The sequence below is a fragment of the Leptidea sinapis genome, chromosome 1 (genome assembly GCF_905404315.1).
Source record: "Leptidea sinapis chromosome 1, ilLepSina1.1, whole genome shotgun sequence".
Lineage (NCBI taxonomy): Eukaryota > Metazoa > Arthropoda > Insecta > Lepidoptera > Pieridae > Leptidea > Leptidea sinapis.
The window spans coordinates 29,720,482-29,745,095 of record NC_066265.1 but is presented as its reverse complement, the minus strand read 5'-3'; the positions used below and the strand labels follow the sequence as shown (position 1 = coordinate 29,745,095).

Genomic DNA, 24,614 nt, shown 5'->3' with positions numbered 1-24,614 from the left:
GTTCACGACACGGCCATTTTAACAAAACATTTAAATTTATTTATCAATAATGCCTGAACAATGGCTTGGATTTTATTATAAAAGTGTATACATTTACCCTTAAAGCTATTATGTATCTAATGAAGCCTACTAGAATTAGTATCAAGCATTCCTATTAAGAGTAAAAAGGTGACTTGTGCAAATAAGCCTCCCAATGAATGGTGTAAAACTTTACCTAACTGATTTTGTAACAACATAAGTTAACATAAGTAATAATTGCAATTTATGTTGGAAAGTAAGTTGTAAAAGGGCTTTATCTCACCCGTATCGCGGAACTACTATCAATAGCTATTACAAATACATTTTCTATGACAAACTAAGTTAATATTAAACAAAGTAATACCATTTTGTAACTTTTTTTTATGGAATAGGAGAACAAACGAGCGTACGGGTCACCTGGTGTTAAGTGATCACCGCCACCCACACTCTCTTGCAACACCAGAGGAATCACAGGAGCGTTGCTGGCCTTTAAGGAAAATTACGCGCTTTTTTTGAAGGTACCCATGTCGTATCGTCCCGGAAACACCGCACAAGAAAGCTCATTCCACAGCTTAGTAGTACGATGAAGAAAGCTCCTTGAAAACCGCACTGTGGAGGACCGCCACACATCCAGATGGTGGAGATGATATCCTAACTTGTGGCGTGTCGTGCGAAGGTGGAATTCAGCGGCAGGAATCAGGTTAAACAGCTCTTCGGAACACTCCCCGTGATAAATGCGGTAGAATATATACGATGAAGCGACGTCTCTACGCAACGCCAAGAGATCCAGCCGTTCACAGAGCACTGGGTCCCCGACAATTCGAGCTGCTCTGCGTTGCACGTGGTCAAATGGATCGAGCTGATACTGGGGTGCGCCAGACCAGAGATGACAGCAATACTCCATGTGTGGCCGGACCTGCGCTTTGTAGAGCGCTAGAATTTGGGCCGGCTTGAAGTATTGCCGTGCTCTATTAATGAACCCCATCTTCTTGGAAGCCAATTTGGCTTCGCCCGCCAGATGGCCACGGAATTGGCAATCGCTCGAAATTTCGGGACCCAGTATTCCGATACTAGGCGAGGCTTTAAGGGAAGTGTTGTCGAAGAGCGGTGATACGGTTTTTTTAGTGGTAAACGCGCAAACTTGAGTCTTCTGGGGGTTGAACCCCCATTATGGACAAGGTTCAATTTACCCCATTCCGCGACCTTCTCAAGAGAGGACTCAATAGAAGATACAAGTTTCTCCCGGCACTGGTCGACGATTTCCGTCTTGTCGTCTGCATAGCAATGTATGTTGGAGGTGTCTAACATATCATTGATATGCAGAAGAAACAGCGTGGGAGATAGCACACAGCCTTGGGGCACTCCAGCGTTCACGGGCTTGGGATTCGAGCAATAACCGTCGACAACGACCTGTATCCTGCGCCCAGTGAGGCAGCTGGAGGTCCACTTGCATAAGCTCTCGGGAAGCCCAAATGATGGAAGTTTTGAGAGGAGCGCTTTGTGCCTTACACGATCAAAGGCCTTCGCTATATCCAGGCCAACTGCCAGGCCTTCCCCCATGCTTTCAATAGCCGCCGCCCATCTATGTGCTAGGAATAACAGAAGATCGCCAGTCGACCGACCATGTCGAAAGCCGTACTGCCGGTCGTTGACCAACTGGTGACTCTCAAGGTATACCAAGAGCTGGCGGTTAATTATGCTCTCCATGATCTTGGTGAGCAGGAAGTAATAGTAATAGGCCTGTAGTTAGCCGGATCCGAACTGTCTCCTTTCTTTGGATCGGATGGACAAGGGCTGACTTCCATGAGTCAGGGACTACGCCTTTTGAATAAGAGTGCCGGAATAAACGCGTTAGCACCGGCGTCACCTCAGGGGCACACGTTCTAAGCACGATTGGAGAAATGCCATCCGGCCCGCTCGACTTCCTGACGTCCAACGAAAACAGAGCTCGCCGAACTGTTTTCTGTCTGAAATGTACTTCAGGCATGGAGCTCTGACACCGCGGGATGGTCGGCGGTGTTTTTCCGTTGTAGTAACTTCTCGTAATAAATTCATATACATACTCGAATTTTTTTATTTTTGGGGTAACTTATGTTAAAAAAGTACTAGATTTTAAGTGCTATTATAATAGTTACGGTATGCTGGGATTCCTCTACAGTGGGGTTTTAACCCACCTCCTACAACTGGTGGTACTTTTATGGTGTTCAAAAAATAAAAAAGGCAGCGCTAATGTAATTCCTCTAGTGCTACAGAATAATGTGGGCAGCGGTGATCACTTAACATCAAGTGACAAATACGCTCGTTTATCGTTCTCTTCTATAAAAATAATGGTCTGAGTGACGCTGTTCTATCAATAGAAAGAAAATGGTGTAAATATTAGTTAATAATGCAGTCTAAAGCTATCGGAATTATGTAATCAAAGTTAATGAGTTTAAAATGAAACAAAAGCGTATTTCTGAATGATTTTGTGATAATGTACTTAGACTAGCCATAAATACTTTTACAATTAAAAGCAAAGAAAATATTACATTTGAATTTGGAATCTGTCATTTTTATATGATTGTTCATTAAGTTTTCTCGTTTTGGCGCCAATACATTGTACAATATTTTGCGATATTAAAATGGGGTGGGTTGATAAAGAGAACGGAATCGCTGTGATTGTTTTACACAAAGTAGGTATGGAGCCAAATGCGGTTTTTAATACTCTACATACGCTTGGTATTAGTTAAATGTTTATGTAGCGGGCTATTAATAGGTACTATGAAACCTCCTCTGTTTGTGACAGAAAAAGATCTGGCCGTCCACGTAGTGTTCGTACGCGATCATGATCAAAGCAGTAAGTGAAAGAATTTGAAAAAATCCTTTCCGAAAGCAAAAGATTTTCCCTCGGCCGATGAAGATAGCACCTAGAACCATGTCGCGTATTTGAAAGGATGACTTAGGACCTGCACCCTATAAGAGACTACTGGTCATTTCTTTACTGATAATCTAAGGCAAAGGGAGGTCACAAAAAAAAATTTGTTTACGGTTGAGATTTCTTTTACAATTGAACAACATTTTAACAAACAAAATGACCGTATTTATTCTCAAATCTCCAAGGAAGCTTCCCAATTAGTCGACAGAGTGCAACGTGGGCACTATCCGACTTCAGTGATGGTTTGGTGGGATATTAGCTATGAAGGAATGGCTGAGCCATACTTTTGTGAAAAAGGTATCACGGCAAGGTATTCGGCACAAGTGTACCAAGATACCATTCTTGAGAAGGTAGTGAATCCCGTTAACGTGGTGTTGCATGTTCAATAAACAGGAATGGTCCTTCCAGCAAGACTCGGCGCCGGGTCCCAAAGCTCGGTCTACGCAGTCTTGGTTGGAAACGAACGTTTCGGACTTCATCAGATCTGAAGTGACCATAAATCTTAATCCGCTGGATCATGATTTATAATCAGTTTCAGAGAGTATGGCTTGCTCCAAACGCCATGATAATTTGGAGTTCCTAAAACAATCCGTACGATTTTCAATGATGGCAAGACTAGGTAGTAATAAAAAATGATAAGGATTAATATCGTATTTGTATAAACACCTTTTACATTACCGCTTCATAATTGCCAAATTTTTTAAAGTATTAAAATGGATATAGTTTGCTATCCTTAAAAGATACACATATGCCATCACAGATCTATATAAGATACAAAATTCCACCATACTATATTTTGTTTTCGCTGAAAGCTTCCAGATGGCTTACTTTTTTCTTTGACACCTCCAACAAATATCTTTAATGTATACACACGCGAAACGCACACGTTTTTTTACTTATTGCCTTTATTTATTGCCTTAGACTTCAGTAAATAAAAGACATACGCGTTATATGCATTTTCATTTGAACCAGAACTTACGGCTGGACTATACCTACGCTACATTCAAATTGTAATTGGATATAAGACCGGAACGTAAGCAGGTACGACGCGGCCAGTCTCTTCATAGAGCGCCGCACAACTTTATATTACACTTAATATACATAAAAGTTCATAAATATTGAATACAAATAAGTTTAAGTGAAGTGTTTGCTTAGAAATGCCGCCTTCACCGCCACTTCATTGAAGTTAAATACGTACCTAGTTAGATTAACTGTAGGCAGTTTAAAACGGCTACAGCACGATTGTAAAGGAGTATTATCGTTAGTATGCAATTCGATTATAAATATAATAAGGCTTACGGTATCTTCAAGGTGTTTGATTTTACTATGGAATTTAATATTTTCCTATGCCATGAATATGATGTTTTGTATGAGTTCTACATATATTATAAAGGCATTTTCATATTTAAACCATCATTTGGTCGCGACTTCGCGTTAAATGTGCATTGTGCATATCACGAGACATCGGGATCTTTTAAAAATAGTTCTCTGCCACGACGAGAATCTTATATACGATATACATATTGTGCAATGATAATTTTTTACGGGAATTCCCCTTTGAAAGAACTTTTTAAGAACTATAAAATCGATACCAATATTGCTGGAATCACAGTTTTGCGCGGCAGCCATCATGGTATTCAAAAATAGTTCCAAAGTCAATCTCTGCTCTCCCGTATATTGTTGCAATGACATTATTAAGTGTCGGACATCTTAGATTTAATAAATTATGCCAAATTAAACTCTGCAATACTGAGAACTTTCATAACAATATCCATATTTTTACATTTATAAATTATATAAAATCCAATCCCTGCAATACTGAGAACTTTCAAAATGATATGCATATCTTTGCATTTATAAATGATATCCATATCTCTGCATTTATGAATTATACCAAATTCAATCTCTGCAATACCTACTAAGAACTTTCAAAACGATATCCAGCATTTATAAAATACGAAAACGAGTTCGCCAGTCATTCCTTAAATAGAAAAAACAGTGGGCTTAACAAACATACGAGAGAAATGGAAAATTCTTCAGCGCGATTTCAATTATACGAAACTACACTACACTATGCTCACCAAGAGATTCTCCTTTATTCAACTCTTCTCAGAGCGTAAGTGCTGACTTAAGGTAAACGAGCGTTACATATCCGAAGGCTCAGTCCCATGAAATAAATAATAATAGACTTTGATGTCGTATCGTATTTAAAAAAAAAACTCTTAATGCCCAGGTCCAAGAATGATCCGTCAAGCTAGGTTGAGTCATTCGAAAATAAATTTTTCCATAACTAAATTGTGTGGTGTTGCTATATTAATTATTGATCTAACAACATACTAACCTACTCAAATTGAAATTCAAATATTTTTATTCAAATTTGGATAGAATATCACTTATTGAGAGGCATAAACTACAAACCATTCGAAAAAGTATGCCTCAGACCTGAGAATAACGGGCGCAAGATACTCAGCGGACTTCTTTTTTTATATAATTAATATAGTTCTATGTAAAATCGTATATTAAAATTTATATAGCCTGAGGAGAGCCTTGTATTATTATTAAGAAAGTCTTTTATGTCATAGTAACCTTCCACACAAACCTTTTGTAACAATTCTTTATAAAATTACATACATTTGTTTTAATTATTTTCTTGGATCTTATAAACTCGACTAAGCCGATTCATTTTGTGTTTAGTAGCTGTAAAGCAATGGTAAAAATATTTTTTTTCTCAATTTGTTTCAGATAAAATCGTACTATCAAATGGGAACCCATTTGACATTCTAAGGATTGGAAATAAAAAATAATAATCTAAATTTAACCATGATATGAATAATTATTTATTATGAGAATTATGAGAAATGGCTGTAATACATATTATATTTATAACTCGCATGCACGAGGACAAAGAGGTGACCATTCGGTCACAAGTCTGACCGCGGGTAAAAGTATTCTTTCTTTTTTGTGGTTTGCGATTCAACCTCGTATCCTTGAACAAAACCTGCTTGAATTCATTGACGAACGCGTGGTGAGTTCTTGCGAGCATTCTTTGTTATGAGTAGAGCGTATGGAGCCTGAAACAGTAATTGCGTTGCTCTAGCTGTTTCCCACGAGTTTGTCCGAGTAAGCCTAATAATTGGTTATTTATAAGTACTAGAATTCTTTGAACGAAATATTGTTATTCAAACTTTACAATTATCTTATTATATTTAAATTATTTGATTAGATTTACTGGTGGGTTCAAATTGTAGAGTCGATTTTAATTGGGATGTTTTCAATATCACTGGATTTGCGTAATAATGTAACAGAGATTTCACCGGCGATATTGAAGTCTTATCATAGACAGAACTTGAATGGTTGCTTGTTGCATATTTCAGCTGTAGATACACAAAGAAGGCTCTATCCTAAGCTAAAGTATGTAACTAGCGCACTAGACACTCCGCATTATCAACTTGTTAACATAACAATAACACAGATTTCACTATATTTTGTTTTGTTTAACACTGATACTTCGACTTGGGGGCAGGTTTTAGTTTTAAGGTTTAACACTAAAACGTCTATAAACTCGTTAGATAAGATTTGAGCTAAAACTTAATCGATTGCTCGTTAATAGGTTGCTCTTAAAATGTTAAAAATGTCATAGTAATGAAATTTTTTAACACAAAAAATTATATGAAAGGTTGATGAGAAATGGTTGTAAATTACTTATGATAATCAAGTAAACCATAAAGTAATAATCGCATATTAACAAAAAAAAGAACCGACTTCAATAACAATATTCCAAAATAATAGATATGTGTACTAAGATTATAAAAAAAAAATGCGTATTTTTAAATAGTTACGATTATTGTTATTTTTAGAAGAGTATTTGTGAAGTCGGATGTTTTTTTGGTAATTTATTTTTTATTTTTAGATTTTTAATGAATATGATGTACACAAACTAATAATTTGTCTAAATATATAATATATCTAATATTCGACTACGACAATTTCTTGACCATAACGACGTCATGGTAGGTGAATCAAATATCCGGATAGTATAAAAAATATTCAGCCAAGTAGCGTTTATATGCTCCTAAGAATTGAAGAGTTCCGTTACTTTGTCATGGATCCCTTTATCAGAACCTAGCGAAACTTTCACCAAACTATATTTAAAGTATATTCTTTCCAACAAAAAAAGAATTATCGGAATCGGTTGGAGCGATATTGAGTTATTCATAAATTCGCGCACATACTTACAGCAAATTTAAGACTTTTATGGTTTTCATACGGGAAGCACCAGTTTTCAAATAAAAAAAAATTATTAAAATCGGTTCACCCAGTCGTTAAGTTCTGAGGTAACAAACATAAAAAATATACCAACGAATTGAGAACCTCCTGCTTTTTTGAAATCACTTAAAATGTATTTTAAAACAATTAAATATATTATACATATCAGATATGTTTACTTTATATTATACAAAAAACAAAATAATTTTCAAAATCAACACAATAATTTTGATTAATGAAATAAATTTAAGCGCGTTGAACTCTTTTGTTTGACAACATGTAGCTTGCATAAATATGTCGGTGATTTACAACTAGGAGATCACAAATGGGGAAAACCATTAACGGTTCATCAACGGATCAAAGTTCAGTTTGTGAATACACACTAAACACGAAAACATCATTGATTCACGAAGAGACCTGTCACCAAAGCAGACTCCCTTTCGCTAATTCTAGTTTTTTTGATGTTTTTTACTAATATTATTCTCAAAGGAGCAATTATAGAATATATTGCCGATTCTTTGCAAAATTTTGCAGCTTAATAATCTGGTTATTGTTATAAAACAGCGATGTCAATTATGGTATATATTGCCTAAATATTGTGTAAAATGTTCAAAATTCTCCATTTTTAATTTAATTCTGCCGACAACATTAATGATGAGCATTAAATAATGCTATTTCTGTAGGCTTACATTAAAAAAATGTTATTGTATATGAAACGAATTATAAAACTGTATGATTTTTGTATCAGCGGTTTATTTTATTATTGTATTGATGCTGATATATATGTTTTTACAACAAGATCCCAGAAGATGTTCAAAACAAATGTACATGTATTACGATATTCTACAGAATTGTTAAAAAACGACTGTGTGTTCAAATTCGAGTTTTTCAAATTCAAATATTTTTATTCAAAATAGGATGTGACATCACTTATTGAAAGTCAAATAACTAGCACCCATTCCAAAATGAATGCCTCAGACCTGAGAAGAATGGGCGCAACAAACTCAGCGGATTTTTTTTTTCATCGAATAAATATGTTTACAAAGTAATATTGTACAATTAAACTTATTATTTAATAGCCTGAGGGCGGTCACTCCATTCCCAATCTGTGGTATCATTAAGAAAGTCATTTATGTTATAGTAACCTTTACCACACAAACGTTTTTAACAATTCTTTTGAATAACGTAATACAAAGATTACTATAACATAAACGACTTCAGGAATGACCACCTTCAGGCTATTAAATAATAAATTTTATTGCACGATATTACATTGTAACCACATTTTTATGAAAATAAAAGCCTACTGAGGTTCTTGCGCTCGTTCTTCTCAGGTCTGAGTCAGGTACGGGTGGTATCCTATTTTGAATAAAAATATTTGAAATTTAATTCGAATTTAATTATAAGGAATGTTATATTTTCTGTACTTAAACTATATGTATAGCTAAGTGGACTGATCAACAGCTTTTTAAAAATAAAGTTACACACCTATTAATACTGGAAAATTAATAGAATTCGTGCTCTAATATAAGATTACAATAGCTGTTCACAGCATTATGTCGTAATGAATTCTACAATTGGTAAACTCAGCAAATAATAATACCATCTTAATTTTACAAAAGAGGGTTGTAAGAACTACAAACAAAGTCGGGCCCCAAAATTCCCTAAGCCGGAAATTCAAAAAATTCAAGAATCTATTATGATATTACCATCACTATATATTTCTTAATTGTTTATAAAAGTATTGATTCCTATTGTTAGACACACGATATAAACATTAAGCAAAAAATATACTTTTGTGGAACTCCTCTCCACAAAATAAGTAATTAATTATTTTATCGTACAAAGAAAACGATTTTAAATAAAATCTATTCTTTATCTTTCTTATTTTTAAAAGTCGAAATTATATGAAGTTCTTATTATAAATTTATTGCCATTATACAGATGACAAAAACGCTCATTCGAAATAATAAAGGAAAATTGTCATTTCCACATAAATGTTAACCATTTAGGTTTTTTAATCCGCAGTTACTTGTAACGGGTAAGGTATAGCAAACACGCCTTAACCAAACTCACTAATTTCAAACCTAAACCTAAATAATTCTCATTTCTTGCTATAATCAATCACACAAGTTCTGCGTTCTATTTACATATTATCAAAATATTACCTAATTTATGGAACACCCACATAAAATATCATTAAGTGTCCTGTGTTTTATACTGTGCAAAACAAGTTTCGCTAGTATACCGCTTTTAGAATACAAATTATATACACAAGTGGAAATAAAAATTTTGTTCCTAATGTGTAAAGTTAAAAAAAATACCACTAAGACCTGAACCGCTCAAAGTAAAAAATGTATATACATTACCACGAGCACAAAACCATTTCTAACTTGATAACGGTAAAAATATTAACGATGACACCGTGCTAAAAATGATCAATATCTAATAAGGTATTTAGTAAATTTTGTGACACAATGAAGATGCGTTTATCCTTATGAGGGTCATTGACCGTATTTGCGTAGAACCTGCGAGCGTGAAGAACGCGCTGAGCACGAGGAACGCGAGCGGAGGCATGGCGTCCGATCACCACCACGTCCGGTGGAGTACTAGTGCTCCCTGCTTACCACTCGGCACTTACCATTGACCATCTAAAGCCTCTCCTATCTTTCGACGAGCCTTATGCTGGGTACACACTAACCTAACCTCAATTTGTGAATAGAACAACTAAGCGTTCATGCATTTCACGTACATTTACCATTCCAAATAAAACAGATGAAAACATTTGAAGTGAATGTGATCTAATTAAGAGCGTTCTTCAAATGAATACAATCCAGAACATTACAACTAAAACTATTAAGTCAATTTTTGAGTCCCATTCTCTTAATCTCTCATTATTACCACACCGATATTTTAAGCTCACAAAGAATCGATACATCTCATAATCCGTAAAGTTGTTATAAAAAATATGAATTACTGCGATAAAAAGTAATCAAAGCAATAAATTTAATTGTAATACAAAATAATGCCTATAAACTTTTTTTTACTATGATTAATCATCGTAATTATAATGACGTACGTATGGTGTGCACGCAGATTTACACCAGAGATTATTATGAAGCTTCTTATTAAAGTTATGTGATAACTGATAATAGACGGAAGGGTTTATTTAAAAACTATGATTCCTATAACTAACGGCTCTTAGTATCAACTTCCGTCAAGTCATAGTATATTATATTTTACTTTTACAAACAAAAATGTTATAGTATATTTTATTTTTTTCTAGTATTTGCTTATAATATAAAAATGACTATATGCTTAGATTTTCTTCTGATTAAATTTTCTTCTTATGATATTACCCTTTTACCATCTTTTAACTTCAAATGAGTTAATTCGTTATTTTCATCAAATTCATATATTTTTAAACAAAATAAATTTAAAGCTGATATATTGTACGTCTGATATATTGCCCATTTCGTTACAATAAAATGTATTAATTTAGTAATCTGGAGGTGGTCGCTCCATTTATATTGGCGGCCCCTTACAAACGTTTTTATAATTGTTATTATTATATATTTCGTATTGCACATTTTCTGGGACCATCTTGTAAAAATTCATCCCCAACAGTATACGTCATACTAATCGATTTATCCGAGTAGTAGGCTGATCACGAAGTATATGGAATGGGTGGAGTAGATTGCCCCTTGCACTTTGAAAGTGCCTCATTAAACATACTCTCCATAATCCCACTATTGTGACAAGTTACGTTTGTCACACTGTTACAAAGCAGATCCGAGACGTTAAGTTCGTAGCAAGCAGCTTGACGCTAAGTTCGTAGTTGTTTTTTTTTTAGTCAGCAAGAGGCACTTTTCTCCTTTTGTGCCCTGTCGTGCCTGTAATCAATGTGTTCCGAATCATCTTCCGCCGTGTAAGCTGCTGACACGCGTTTGAGCTTGTCGATCAAGCCGAGCATATATACGAAACGGTCGCAGCAAGCCCTCGTGTTAAGCAAATAATATAAATTCAAATAAAGTTCGGCGCAAGCACGTAAATATAAGTTCGATCGCGGTTCGTTCGTCGTACGATCACGGTCTGGTAAAATATTATTAAATAAAAAACAATGTGTGTATTCATACTATCCGTAACAGTAAAGTTCCGGTTGAATCCAGTTGAGATCAGTATTGAAGAAATTTTCTTTCAGCGAGATTGAAGTTGTCACGGCATGATAGTATGAAATCACTTTTAATCCCGGTTCAGTCAGCTAAAACCAATCACTGATTCGACAATCGTATCAAATGTAAATACTGTAACTTTCAAAGATTCTATTTAATTATTTTTGGGTAATTGGAAAAAATATATTATTTTAGTTAATTCTAATTAATAACATAAGAATAATAAAAGATATAAAAGCTAATTTTTCAATCTAAGAGTTTAGTGAAATTCTTGGACCCGATTATTATGAGTAATTAAATACTCTTACATATATTTTATTATTATACAAACCATTGTGAACCAAATTATAATCATTGCAAAAGCCATACATCGTTCGGTAGCATTAGGCCCGGTATCCACCAAAGCGGTGAGGAGAGGAGACGAGAGGAGATAAGCCGCGAAGGTATCAGGCTATTTCCACCAAAACAGGGAAGAGATGTGAGCTGTGCATATAACAACGCTATCGGGTGTGCGAGGCGCTGGGAGAAGGCAGCGGGGAATAAGGGCGCACGTGCGGGTCGCCCGGCCGACCGCCTACTCGTATCTCCGCTCCGCCGCGCCGCTTGATCGCTCGACGCGGCACAAAATTCTATAGACAAATGAGACATCTCCTCTCCTCTCAGCTTGAGCCATTTCCAACGAAGCTAAGAGGAGAGGAGATGTGGAAATAACGAAATCTGACTGGTTATCAAAACGCATCTACTCTCTTCACCGCTTTGATGGAAACTGGGCCTTAAACGATATACACAAGCAGGTCATATTTTATTTTATTCAACGACCTAACATAAAATACACCTGAGTGACAAAGATTTTAAAATCGAATAGAATGCTTTTTATTTCTGATCACAGTATGCAAGCAGTATTTAATGAAAATAATATAATTCTTACAAATATGCCAACTAAATTTATCATTCAAATAATCTTTATAATAGGCCTTAGATGTTATTTTTTTTTTTACATTTAAATATAGTTAAATTTTTTGATAGGTAATATGTTAATATCATTTGGGAGTTTGTTTGTTTTTGACTATTGACATATAGATAATGTCACTATTCTTTTTAAATTGGCTAATATGTTTATGAGCGCATTGGAGGTTCTCGTATATGTACTGGCATAATACGCGTATGTGTGTTTATGCGAGTTCGTACCGACGCACATAGCAACCGGCTATTAGTAAAGTAGTGTTATAAATCATGCGACAGACGCCTCTCTTCGTCCTGCAACCGCCATATATGTCAAATAGCATCAGCTGTGTTTGTAATTGCATCCCCTATTAACAGTCGTTTGATGTTTTAATGACTAGATTGTAGTAAGGTATTCTTAACGACCTCAAATTGCTCATTGCGTACCATAAAACCCACATGTGCTTCGATCGTACCACTTTTTATATTACGTAATGTGTCGCATAGGGAGGAAATGTTATAGACAGACTTTGTCTTTTTTTTTTTAATTTAACACATCTTTCTTTTTTTGCTACACAAAATAAATTATTCATAAGTTTTTACTCGGGCCTCGTACGCTGAGATGGTTTGGACATGTCGAGAGAATGAATGAAGAACGATTGACGAAGAAAGTGTATTAGGCCAGTGTGAATGAAAGTGTTGGAAGGGGTAGACCTAGGCGGACGTTTCAAGATCAAATCAGGGACGTCTTGAAAAAAAGGCAGGTCAAGAGTACCCTAAACCGGAGAGCATGTATGAAAGGAATAATGAAAGTGGACGAAGCGAAACAAGTATGTAAGGATCGTAGGAAGTGGAAAGAAGTGATCTCTGCCTACCCCTACGGGAAAGAGGCGTGATTTTATGTATGTATGTATGTTACTCGGACCACCTCGTCATTTTAATTTAAGTTATTTTCATAGCATTATATCCTATGGTATATTACAATGGGGCAATACTGCCGATATGAACCAACAACAGAGCTGGTGCGGCTTGTGAAGCGGCTGAAAAGGCAAAAAGCAAATACAGGGGTCTTGGCACATTCGGTATCGAGACCCTTGGTCCGTGGGGTCCTAGCGCTATAAGGCTTTTTAAGGAAATAGCAAAAAGGTTAGTCGACATCATAGGAGACTAATATATGGTAAATAGTAGTAGCAGTGGTAAATGTGGTCTTACATCTATCGAAATGAACGGTGAGATTATTGATATTTTTGTCTGACATGAATGTTCTTACATGTTTGATCACATCCGACTCCGAATATCCGTGATAGGAAAAAAACTAATAGATGTTATGGGCACGGACTAGTAAAAAAAAATAAGGACTCCGTGTCATATACATAACAGTGTAGCACCAAAACAAGCCGATTAACGTGTAAATACAATATACATAGCCCCACGCACACACTTACACTACTACTGACAGGCCGATAGGCGGCCATTATGAGAATTTTCATCGTGTGATCGATGTGACAAATCAGTTTGCGTCTCAATAAAATATTTTCAAAATGTCGTCGTGCGTTGTGAAAAAGGGTTAAAGCGATACTATATAAGTATTTGTGACCATATATGATTATTTAAGGGAGAAAAATATTGTGTAACTAGTATCCCCCGTAACTGCACACACACTAGAATAACGGTGCTTCACTTGCTAATATCACGGCGCAGAGTCCTTCTTTTTTTACTCTTCCGTGGTAATAGGTAAGTATTCTTTTTTCTGATTGAGTAAATATTTCATTCACATAAATAAGAAGAATCTTAAAAATAGTAGATTTTACAACGAGTTCACAAAACGAACCAGTTTTATCCGAGATATTGGCTGATTGTAATGTCGAGGATAAAAAGCTTTTGTGGAAATAAAACAGTAGTGTAACATGGACATTTTTAACAATGTTAGCAAATTTGAAGAAATTAATAAACGCACGAAAAAACAAGAATTGTTTCCCGCCGCTTTTTTTTTAATCTTACGACATTGATATTAGGCTTGGGCTCCAGACCTATTCAGCCTACTATTAAATTAATTTTGTAATATATATATTTCTTTAATTAATTAAATAACCTACCGTATTTCAATTTCAATTTTTATATCTATTATGTCTTAAAAAACACATGAAGCAAATAAATTAAAGTAAATATTATAAAATAACAAATTCTATCTCTGAACTTTTTATTGTGTTTGGCTGTATGGCTCATTATCTTTGCCTTAATATAGATACATTTATGAGTAGATACGTTTATGCACTTGTGCACAAAAATTAATTTTGTGCAGCCTATATCGTGCACATTTGTAAATTGTGCACAAATAAGCAGTTTCAGAGCATGAGAAGTGAAAATTATATTAATTAAATCTTGTAATGAAAAAGTACGCTCCTTGTATATTTCTATATCTTAGAATTGTACATTTGCAACATTGTATATGTTAAATATAAAAACATGTGCCATATTATGTAAGCTAGGTTCATAAAATATTTACGTCACTTTTTTATAAGTATCATAATGAGATAATTGCGCGAAAGGAGGCTTTCTACGAATATAATTCAGATTGTTAGATGCTAAGGGCTAAATGACAACTATTTTTAAAGCAATATCACATAGCATAAATTTTCAAAATTTCATGTTTATATGTGGGGTTCCATTCCTAATAGCTATTAAATATTGCTATCTTTAACCTTCTTAACTAAAAGCATCCACAAAATCTATTTAAATTTAAACTCAAGTCTCAAACTAGAAAATTATTTGTTCATGCGGCTCAAAAATAATATAGATGGATGTTAAAGTTACACATTTGAGCTTCGAAAAATTCAAAGGCAAGACTAATTGCCTCTCATAAATTTTTACAGATTCATAATTTTAAATACAACATAATATGTAAAGTGATACAACAAAATACTCAAAGGTTTTTTTTTATGGAATAGGAGGACAAACGAGCGTACGGGTCATCTGTTGTTAAGTGATCACCGCCGCCCACAATCTCTTGCAACACCAGAGGAATCACAGGAGCGTTGCCGGCCTTTTAGGAAAGTATACGCACTTTTTTTGAAGGTACCCATCGTCCCGGAAACACCGCATAAGGAAACTCATTCCACAGCTTTGTAGTACGTGGAACAAAGCTCCTTGAAAACCGCATTGTGGAGGACCGCCACACATCCAGATGGTTTTATTTGACTTAATAAATTATACAAATATAAAAATGTAGGAAATTAATAAAGTTATTGAGTGGATACATCCACGTGGATGTTCACGCACAGTGTACGACATGAGTACCTTCAAAAAAAGCGCGTACACCTTCCTCAAAGGCCGGCAACGCACCTGTGATTCGTCTGGTGGGAAGAGATTGTGGGCGGCGGTGATCAAATAACAACATAACCCGTACGCTCGTTTGTGTAAATAAATAATGATATTATGCGAACATTTTACTATCATTTGAACTATTGAAAGTAAAATATAGTTTAAATATAAATATATTATGTGTCACCAATAACATGGAGAGTGTCAGGTACATCCAGGCATCACAAGTAGCGCCCAATTAAGCTGCTTGTTGGACCTAACAAAAATCCTTTCAAATCTTCAAACAACTTCACAATTAATTTAAGAACAAAGGCATCCCTGTACAGATGTCACATAATGGGAATAGAAGTTGCATTAACTTGGATACCTAGCCATCTAGATATAACTGGCAGAGCATAAGAGTACCTACTCTTGAACATATTTTTTTCTATTGCCCTAAATTGTCCATTCCTTTGTATGACCTTCTACCGAAGGATATCCCTCGCTCCATCAACATCCCTTTTCTTCTTACTTTATGCCATTCCCCTTTCATAAAGATTCTTTACAAATTTATCTCCCGCAATAATATTAAATTGTGATTTCTATCCTCCATACTTTCTACGCTTCTATTAGGCACATATTCCCACTTACATTCACACATTTCTCCCTTAAACTTAGATTAGATACTAACAAGGTAGTTAATATTATGAGTGCTTATTACTAACCGTATTATCTCTTGTTGCCTATTCTTCAGTTCACAAAGAAAACCACAGCTATTTCAACCGATCATTTCCTTTTAAATCAGCTCTTTACATACTTCAATCAGCTAAATTAAAATAAAAAATCTCTCCTTGCCGTTGGCCGAATCGTCGACATTCAGTCGACGGAGCCAGTTAATATAAAAAAAAAGTACCGCCCATTTATGTTATTATCATTTTTCAAAATAATAAAATGAGCCCTAATTTAATTTACTATTTACTATTTAATATTATTTCTATTTAGTTATAAGATATATCATAGAGATTAACTTTTTTGAGGCTGTATCAGTAGTAGGCATTGTGAAAATGTGAGATGCCCACAATAGCAATAGCTGAAGTATTTGTAACTCGTCTTTGAACTGAGCAAGATAAAAAAAAAATACTGATACGCTTGCTACCGAGAAACGAATAAATAGTAGATTAAGTGAGAGGCACATATTACAAGACTTCTACTAGTTATTAACAGCACCTGTAGTCAAGGGACAATTTTGTTGCTTTCATTACAAACTAGATGTCGCTCTTGCGACGTACTGGATTGCTTACACGCGCTATCATCTTTTATCGTCATAGGACCCTATCATTTCAATGCTGATATTCGAGTCACTCTGGTTTCCCTTCAAAACGTATAAATCTTTCGCCTTTTACTAAAGATTTCCGTGGAGGGGAACACTCAAATGAGTCTAATATAGTTTTTTGAATAGTTTCACTTCGGTGAAACTTATTATGTTCTTAAATATTAAATATTATTGGATTAATAGAATCACCCTTATTTCTTACAAACTTAATTAGTATAAAATACAAGTATGAAATATGAAAATGAACAAATTATCATTATTAATTAATTCATAGCTGTTATAAGAACAATATTTTGTATTTACAAATTATGTTATAACTTATAGTATTTAATTCTTAATTGTAATACAGTGCTATTATTTATTATAAAATTATTAGTACTTACTTATATTTCTTACTAGTAGATTTTCTACGGATTGCTTTTCATTAAATATAATTTTAAAGTTTTTAGTTTAAAATATAACGTTAATGATACGCTATTGATTCATCAGTTGCTAATTGTATACTTACGAATAGTTCCTAATACTTTATTTAAATAACAATTACTACTTACTTAATGTAATGTAACATTTAGAAAATAGTGAAGTAAAATTTTTATTTATTGCAAAATTAAGTAAAGTAAAACTTCCTTAGCCACGACTTGGCGGTAACTCAATTTTTTTTTCTGACGCAAGTGACGCTCAGTACTTCCGTCAGAAAAAAGGCAATTTCACCGTTATAAATTAATGGTTTAAAAAAAATGCTCAGTAATTTTTTTTTTAAGTTCGTTTATTTATACTACTTTTATTCGGTGACTGGCAAAGCCCATACAACCATTCTCGTTAATAATCAGTAACAACGTTATATTGATATTAGCTAATAATATTTTTTTTGCGCCCAGACAAAGGGAAAGGGCTACCCTCCGGGATAACGGCGTGAGGGAGGTGGTGAATGTCTATGCATACCAATGCAGCCTAAGTCCGCGTTTGCAATGTGGGGCTCACGTAAAACCTAAGTGCCTACTAAATACCTCCTGGGTTTGGATTTGGGCAAATCCCCTCTAACCTTCATCGAAGGCGACCTTATCTTAGGGGGCAAGAGGAGCAAGCGGCACTCCCTATGTTATTTTAATTTTAATTAATGAGTGAAAAATTTTAAACGTGAGTGTGGTATTGATGAATTTTAAATAGAATATAAAATGAGAAATAGTAAATAAATCATCAATAAATAAGAATAAAAGAGAAAATCAAGAACCTGATAGACGCTTGATCTGTAAAAACGTGTTTTTAAATTTTTTGGATGAATAATATCAATTCAACATTAAATATATCATTCTTGGTAAAATATATAAGCTCTCTTGATAAAATAATATAATTATAATGGAATTTTTTTATTCTAGGTACATAAAGTGTCAACTATGCTCAAAAGATGAGGTAATATTGTTTGCGTTAGCGAGAAAAAAAAATGGCAAACAAATCTAGCTATACTCTGTGTGCTGCTAGCTCTTCAGTAATAGGTGAGAAAAGAGGATGTAAATACTACGTAATAAGAGGCGGGAGTGCCTAGTTAGTAAAAAGTGAGTTAAAATTGAAATTCAGTTTAGTATGTAACGTGCAGTGATTTGACATAAGTTTGAAATAATAGTAGTTACAGTATTGCAATTGGCGACTAAGTATAATCCGGCTAAGTTTGAAAGCGAATAGTTGCTTGGAACGTATTGGATTTCGGATATCTCCGTTTTTGACATGATTATAGCCGTCATCTGTCAATCTATCAATGACTGCACGTTTCATACAATCGAGTGAATAGCTTTTTTTAGAAAGTTCGTTAGGCTGTACGTGAGTGTTTAGTTGGTAACACAGCTTTAATTAATGTAATATGTTCATGTATCTGTTAATTACTCCTAAAGTTAGTAATAATTAAGTTTTATTTCAATCATGTACACTCTTTTTGAAGTTATACTTCTTTAGGCGCGTTATGAAAAAATGATGAGAGTGAAATTTTAACACAAAAGTAACAGGGTGAAGTTGGTTCCCAAATTTCTGACGTTTGCGACATTCGTTATTTTTTTTTTGGTTTCTTCGTCTATTATTAGATTAGGCAACGGGTTCATGCCCGTACAGCCGTATTCATTATTTAATAATTAATTGTCAAAGTCATCGTGGCAAGATTTTTACAATATTGTTCTATCTACTAACGTAGAATAGCACGAGGAATAAATAATTTTAACGACTTTTGCTTTGTTAGGCCAAAGAAGTATAACTTCTTGCGTGCAAACATAATACACACACCCTCTTTTATATTAGTAGTTGCTTGAGAAGTTGCGTTTATTCCGCTACGCCTAGCAAATAAAGAAACCCAGTATAATGTCAGGTATTCGGTATTGTGCTGTAATTGTGACAATAATAAGTGTAATGAAGGGTCGGAATCCCGGCTAACGGTCCCGCGCATCCCGGAGACGGTCGGCGCCGTGTGGGTCCACATTCATTATCACGCTCGCACAAGAACCACTTCCGGAGCCGCTTTCTGAGTGTGATGAGCTATCTCTATGTGGCTTATTAGATAATTGTCCCTCGGATTACTGCAAATGACCACGCTGCTAATTCATATTACCTCTTTAAGGACGCGTTCTCATAACAGAGAGGTATCGAATCGCACTACTACACTGACATCGCTCAAACACATACACGTACTTAAAGTTAATAGCGGGAATCAAATGAATTTGATACTTTAGCAAGTTTGAATTTTGTTTTTTTAATACCTATGTATTTTTGATAATTGGTTGATGTATTCGTTTAGTAGTTAAATATTAGAACTTTATATAGCATTTCTGTCGCATAACGTCGTGGGCAGTAAACGCAGTTTTTTTTTAATCCAAGATGGCCGCTGCGAAAAATTATGATTTCAGCAATCCGAGGTTATCGAGGCTGCAGAGAACCAACCAAACCAGAGGGTTCACCAACGAGGCGCGTAGAGGACTTCATGAAATCCATCCCTCAAATAATTGGGATATTGGAATAACATTTTGAAGTACACCGACATAGCCACCGGTGAGAGGCTTCTTAGCTCGGAGGAAAAACGGCGTCTCTTTCTGCGCCGTAAAGTAGGTAGTAGTGTGAAAAAAATATTGTTTCGGTTTGAAAGGTGCCGTAGGTAATATATTTAACCTTTTTTAGACCAATCCGTCAATCGTACAAACGTGTACATGTATGCCTGTTTGTGTAACACACGTATAATAATAATAATGAAGCCTTTATTCGGGATATTTACAGGTTTTTCTAGGTCTAGTGTAACTAGGAGGAGGATTGTTTATTGTCGAGGACCGGTGGCCATCCCATACAGCCCCCCCCCCCCCCCCCCCCCCAACATAATATGAGAGCGGTCCGTACAAAGATCGCTCGGGCTGCCCTTCGTATTCTGGGGTGGACCTTCCTTAAAGGCCGGCAACGCTCTTGTGATTCCTCTGGTGTTGCAAGAGAATGTGGGTGGCGGTGATCACTTAACACCAGGTGACCCGTACGCTCGTTTGTCCTCCTATTCCATAAAAAAAAACTAGCACTATGTACTAATCATTGATTGGATTGGAGTTTATCCTGAATAGACAAAGGCCTCTTTCAACTATTTCCAGTCTTCTCTTTCCTTTACTACTCTCGACCGTATATCGCCTGCAACTTTTTTAATATCATCCTCCCATCTCCAGGATTAACCTCCTTAATTTAATTTTTTGTAGGGTAACAATTTATCACAGATTTGCTCTATTTCTCGGCTCCTTAATGTGCGTCCTGTCCATCTCCATTTTGTCCTTCTGAATTGTGTATGTATCGTTATTAGGTAATTTTGTTTTTTTTTGAAGTTATACTTGTTTAGGTGCGTTATGAAAAAATGATGAGAGTGAATTTTAAGATACGCGCGCATCACTGTAACATAAAAGTAACAGGGTGAAGTTGGTTCCTAAAATTTTCTGACGTTTGCGACATTCGTTATTTTTTTTGGTTTCTTCGCCCATTAATAGGATTGGCAAAGGGTTCAAGCCCGTACAGACGTATTCGTTATTTAATAATTAATAGTCAAAGCCATCTATGCAAGTTTCTTACAATATTGTTCTTTCTACAAACGTAGAATAGCACGAGGAATAAACAATTTTAAGGATTTTTATAAAAAGAAAAAAGTATAACTTCTTGCGTGCACACACACTTTCTTTTTCTTATTCCGTAGTTTATCTGACAATAATTCTTTCCATTGAGACACACGTATTTTAATGTGTATGCTCTTCTAGTTGTTTGCTCGTAGCAACTATAACACATTTTCAATTATCATCTGGAACTCCTGCACTTTTTACATGTAATTAAACCTGCACTGGCTACGCACGCTGCCTTAAAAGGTTACAGGCATTTCTATAATTCACTTTGATGCACCGACTGAACCACAAGATTCTGTCGCAGTTTTATTTCTTTGTCTTGTTACTGCATCAGCTCTTCAACCAGATCATAGTTAGAGGCAGACGTGGGAATTTTAAATACTTAAAAAGTTAAAACCATTGAGTCCGTTGCATTTCAACCTCGCTCTTTAGGACTTAGATCTATAGAGTGTACTAATACTTTCCTTAGACTTTACTTACGTAAAACTTATCTCAGTATAATAATAATAATAAAACCTTTCTTATAGTTAAAAAAAACATAACATTAACTTACTAATATACACATAATATAATACATTTTAATTATTTAACTTCAAATTACATAACTATTATTAAATCAATTATTAGTTATATACAGTTATTAACTAACTATTAATCAGTCTGTGTCCTCTTTCTGTTAACTGTTTTTTCTTTGACAAAGGCCTCCTCTAAGGTCTTCCATTCTTTCCTGTTCCTTGTGATTCTTGTCTATAGTGGTCCTCATATCTGTTTCAGTTCATTCGCCAATCGTTTGAACTGTCTTCCTCTATTCCTCTTATCTCTTTACTATAAGCATAGTTTAATCTTTATTTCGTTTTTATAGTCTTTTGATAACTGAAATTATGCTGAGATTAAGCCAAGACAGCCTAATGCAAAAGTACAGTTAGCGTTTTATCACACTCGGCTAAGTTTCACATAAGTAAAGTCTGAGCAAAGTCTATGTACGCTTTATAGATCTCAGCCCTTGGACGTCGTCTAAAATATAAAGTAGGTACCCGACAAGTATTGCAGTGCCACGTTTATTATTATAGTAGTATAAAGTCCTCTCCTCTTGACTGCAGCGCTCTATGAGATCATTTAATGAGCTCCTTAATAATAATTTTGACTCCATGGATATGTTTGGGATGTCGGTGCTACAATTTAAAAGACTTTGCAACAGTGTTATTTATAATAGTTTTTAATTATATATATGTTTTTCTTCTTTTACTCATATTCAACATTAGGAATAATTTGTATATTTCACATTTATTAATCTTTAAAGTACTTTGCGTTTTTTGTTCTAACATTATCTTTAATAATACAACAGAGATACAGTACATACCTGTAAGAAAACTATTCTGTTCATAATGTTCGTTTTATATTTTTCTTATTTTTGTTTAGTTTAGAATAGCTTGTTGGTGTGTCTATAATAAATAAATAAAGGAACTAAAAGCCTAAAAAAATTATATGTAAATTTTTAGGTTTAGGAATTTAAACGAAATCGCAGAAGTTAACCGCCATATTCAAAGATTAGCTTTGTCACAAGAATAAACAACCCAACTAAAAACTTTATGTGTATGTATACACGAGACTATTATATATCTATACTGACATATGTTTACCACTGTGTTCTGCATATTACCGGTTATACGAACGTTAGTCCATATTTGGCCATTTAAACAAAGTAAATCCTATTTCATCATCATCAGCCGGAATTTCATGAGCGCCACATTCCCCAGAAGAATTATTACAGGAGCGTCGCCGTTCTTCGGCGCTCTGTAATTGGTACGGTGTAGATCGGCGCGATTTCGGCGCTCGCGCAGCGTTGTGTCAATGTGTATTATTTTACGTGTAGCAATAGATTCCTTATAATTAGGGTGATTTGATTGAACGTATTTTTTTTATGAAAATAAGGGACCAGACGAGCAGGACGTTCAGCTGATGGTAATTGATACGCTCTGCCCTTTAGAATGCAATGCTGCTCAAGATTATTAAAAAACCCAAAAATTCTGAGCGGCACTACAACTGCGCTCGTCACCTTGAGAGTTGAGACATAAGCTGCAGAGTCTCATTTGCTCAGTTATTTCACTAGCTACGGCGCCCTTCATACTGAAACACAGTAATGCTTACACTTTACTGCTTCACGGCTGAGATTGGCGCCGTTGTAGTACCCATAATATAGCCGGCATCCTGTGCAAAGGCGCCTCCCACCGGCTTAGATTGGTGTTAGTACGAAAGTAACAGATAAAATATTTAGTAAATAAATAGTTGACACATTGAATTATAAATTGAGGTTTTGTTTATGACATCAAATATGGATTCTGATTAATCTTTAGCTTGGGATCTGAATGTAAATCAGACGGTGGTCAGGGCTCAAGCTGCGACCACACACATGACACGACCGACTAACGGGACAAATGATTATAACATTAATTAACTGTACTAAATACCGCGTCGTTTGGTGTCACTTCACTCCACATCACACGAGGCCACAGCTCACGCACAAGCAGTTACTAATAATTACCGTTGATTCTATGCGATATCTGTGACATGATTTGAAATGTAATGTACTTCCTGTATGTCGCAAGCTGTTTTAAAAAAATGCATTTATATTAAGATATAACACCACTAGCACACAACATAACATATTGGGGAAAATTCTTTTCGTATATAGGATGTATAAGCTTGTAACAAAAAAGTTTGGCTGTACCTACCACAGGGTGTATACCACTATTTGTATCTGGCTTGTTGCTGAGTAATGTACATTAAAAAGATCATATTAAAATAAGAAAAGGCGCTCCTCGCAAAACTTCCATCATTTGGGCTTCCCGAGAGCTTATGCAAGTGGACCTCCAGCTTCCTCACTGGGCGCAGCATACAGGTCGTTGTCGACGGTTATTGCTAGAATCCCAAGCCCGTGAACGCTGGAGTGGACCAAGGCTATGTGCTATCTCCCACACACCACTCTCCTCTGTTTCTTCTGCATATCAATGATATGTTGGACACCTCCAACATACATTGCTATGCAGACGATAGCACTGGTGAAGCCGTATACACGGGCCATGCAGGTCTCTCTCGGGAAATCGTCGACCAGTGCCGGGAGAAACTTTTGTCTTCTATCGAATCCTCTCTCGAGAAGGTCTCGGAATGGGGTAAGTTGAACCTTGTCCAATTTAACCCCCAGGAGGACTCAAGTTTGTGCGTTTACCACTTAAAAAAACCCCATTTGCCGTATCACCGCTCTTCGACAACACTTCCCTTAAAGCCTCGCCTAGTATCGGAATACTGGGTCTCAGAATATCGAGCGATTGCCAATTCCGTGGCCATCTGGAGGGCAAAGCCAAATTAGCTTCGAAGAAGCTGGACGTAATTAATAGAGCACGGCAATACTTCAAGCCGGCCCACATTCTAGCGCTCTACAAAGCACAGGTCCGGCCACACATGGAGTATTGCTGTCATCTCTGGTCTGGCGCACCCCAGTATCAGCTTGATCCATTTGACCGCGTGCAACGCAGAGCAGCTCGAATTGTCGGGGA

The 24,614-nt window shown here is 35.5% G+C and overlaps 1 protein-coding gene and 1 non-coding gene across 2 annotated transcripts in view; one reads left to right on the top strand and one right to left on the bottom strand.

Moving 5' to 3' along the window:
- The window catches only part of LOC126964427 (uncharacterized), a 28,217-nt gene extending 18,417 nt beyond the window's left edge, over positions 1–9,800 (bottom strand). The window contains exon 1 of the mRNA XM_050807531.1: positions 9,727–9,800. Coding sequence (XP_050663488.1) covers positions 9,727–9,775 — 49 coding nt within the window. The 5' untranslated portion in view covers positions 9,776–9,800. The remainder of the gene's footprint in view (positions 1–9,726) is intronic.
- A 7,170-nt stretch (positions 9,801–16,970) lies between these two features.
- Positions 16,971–17,090, top strand: LOC126971010 (U5 spliceosomal RNA). Its single transcript, XR_007730757.1, has one exon. It is a non-coding gene; the product is annotated as a U5 spliceosomal RNA (small nuclear RNA).
- Positions 17,091–24,614: the final 7,524 nt, after the last annotated feature.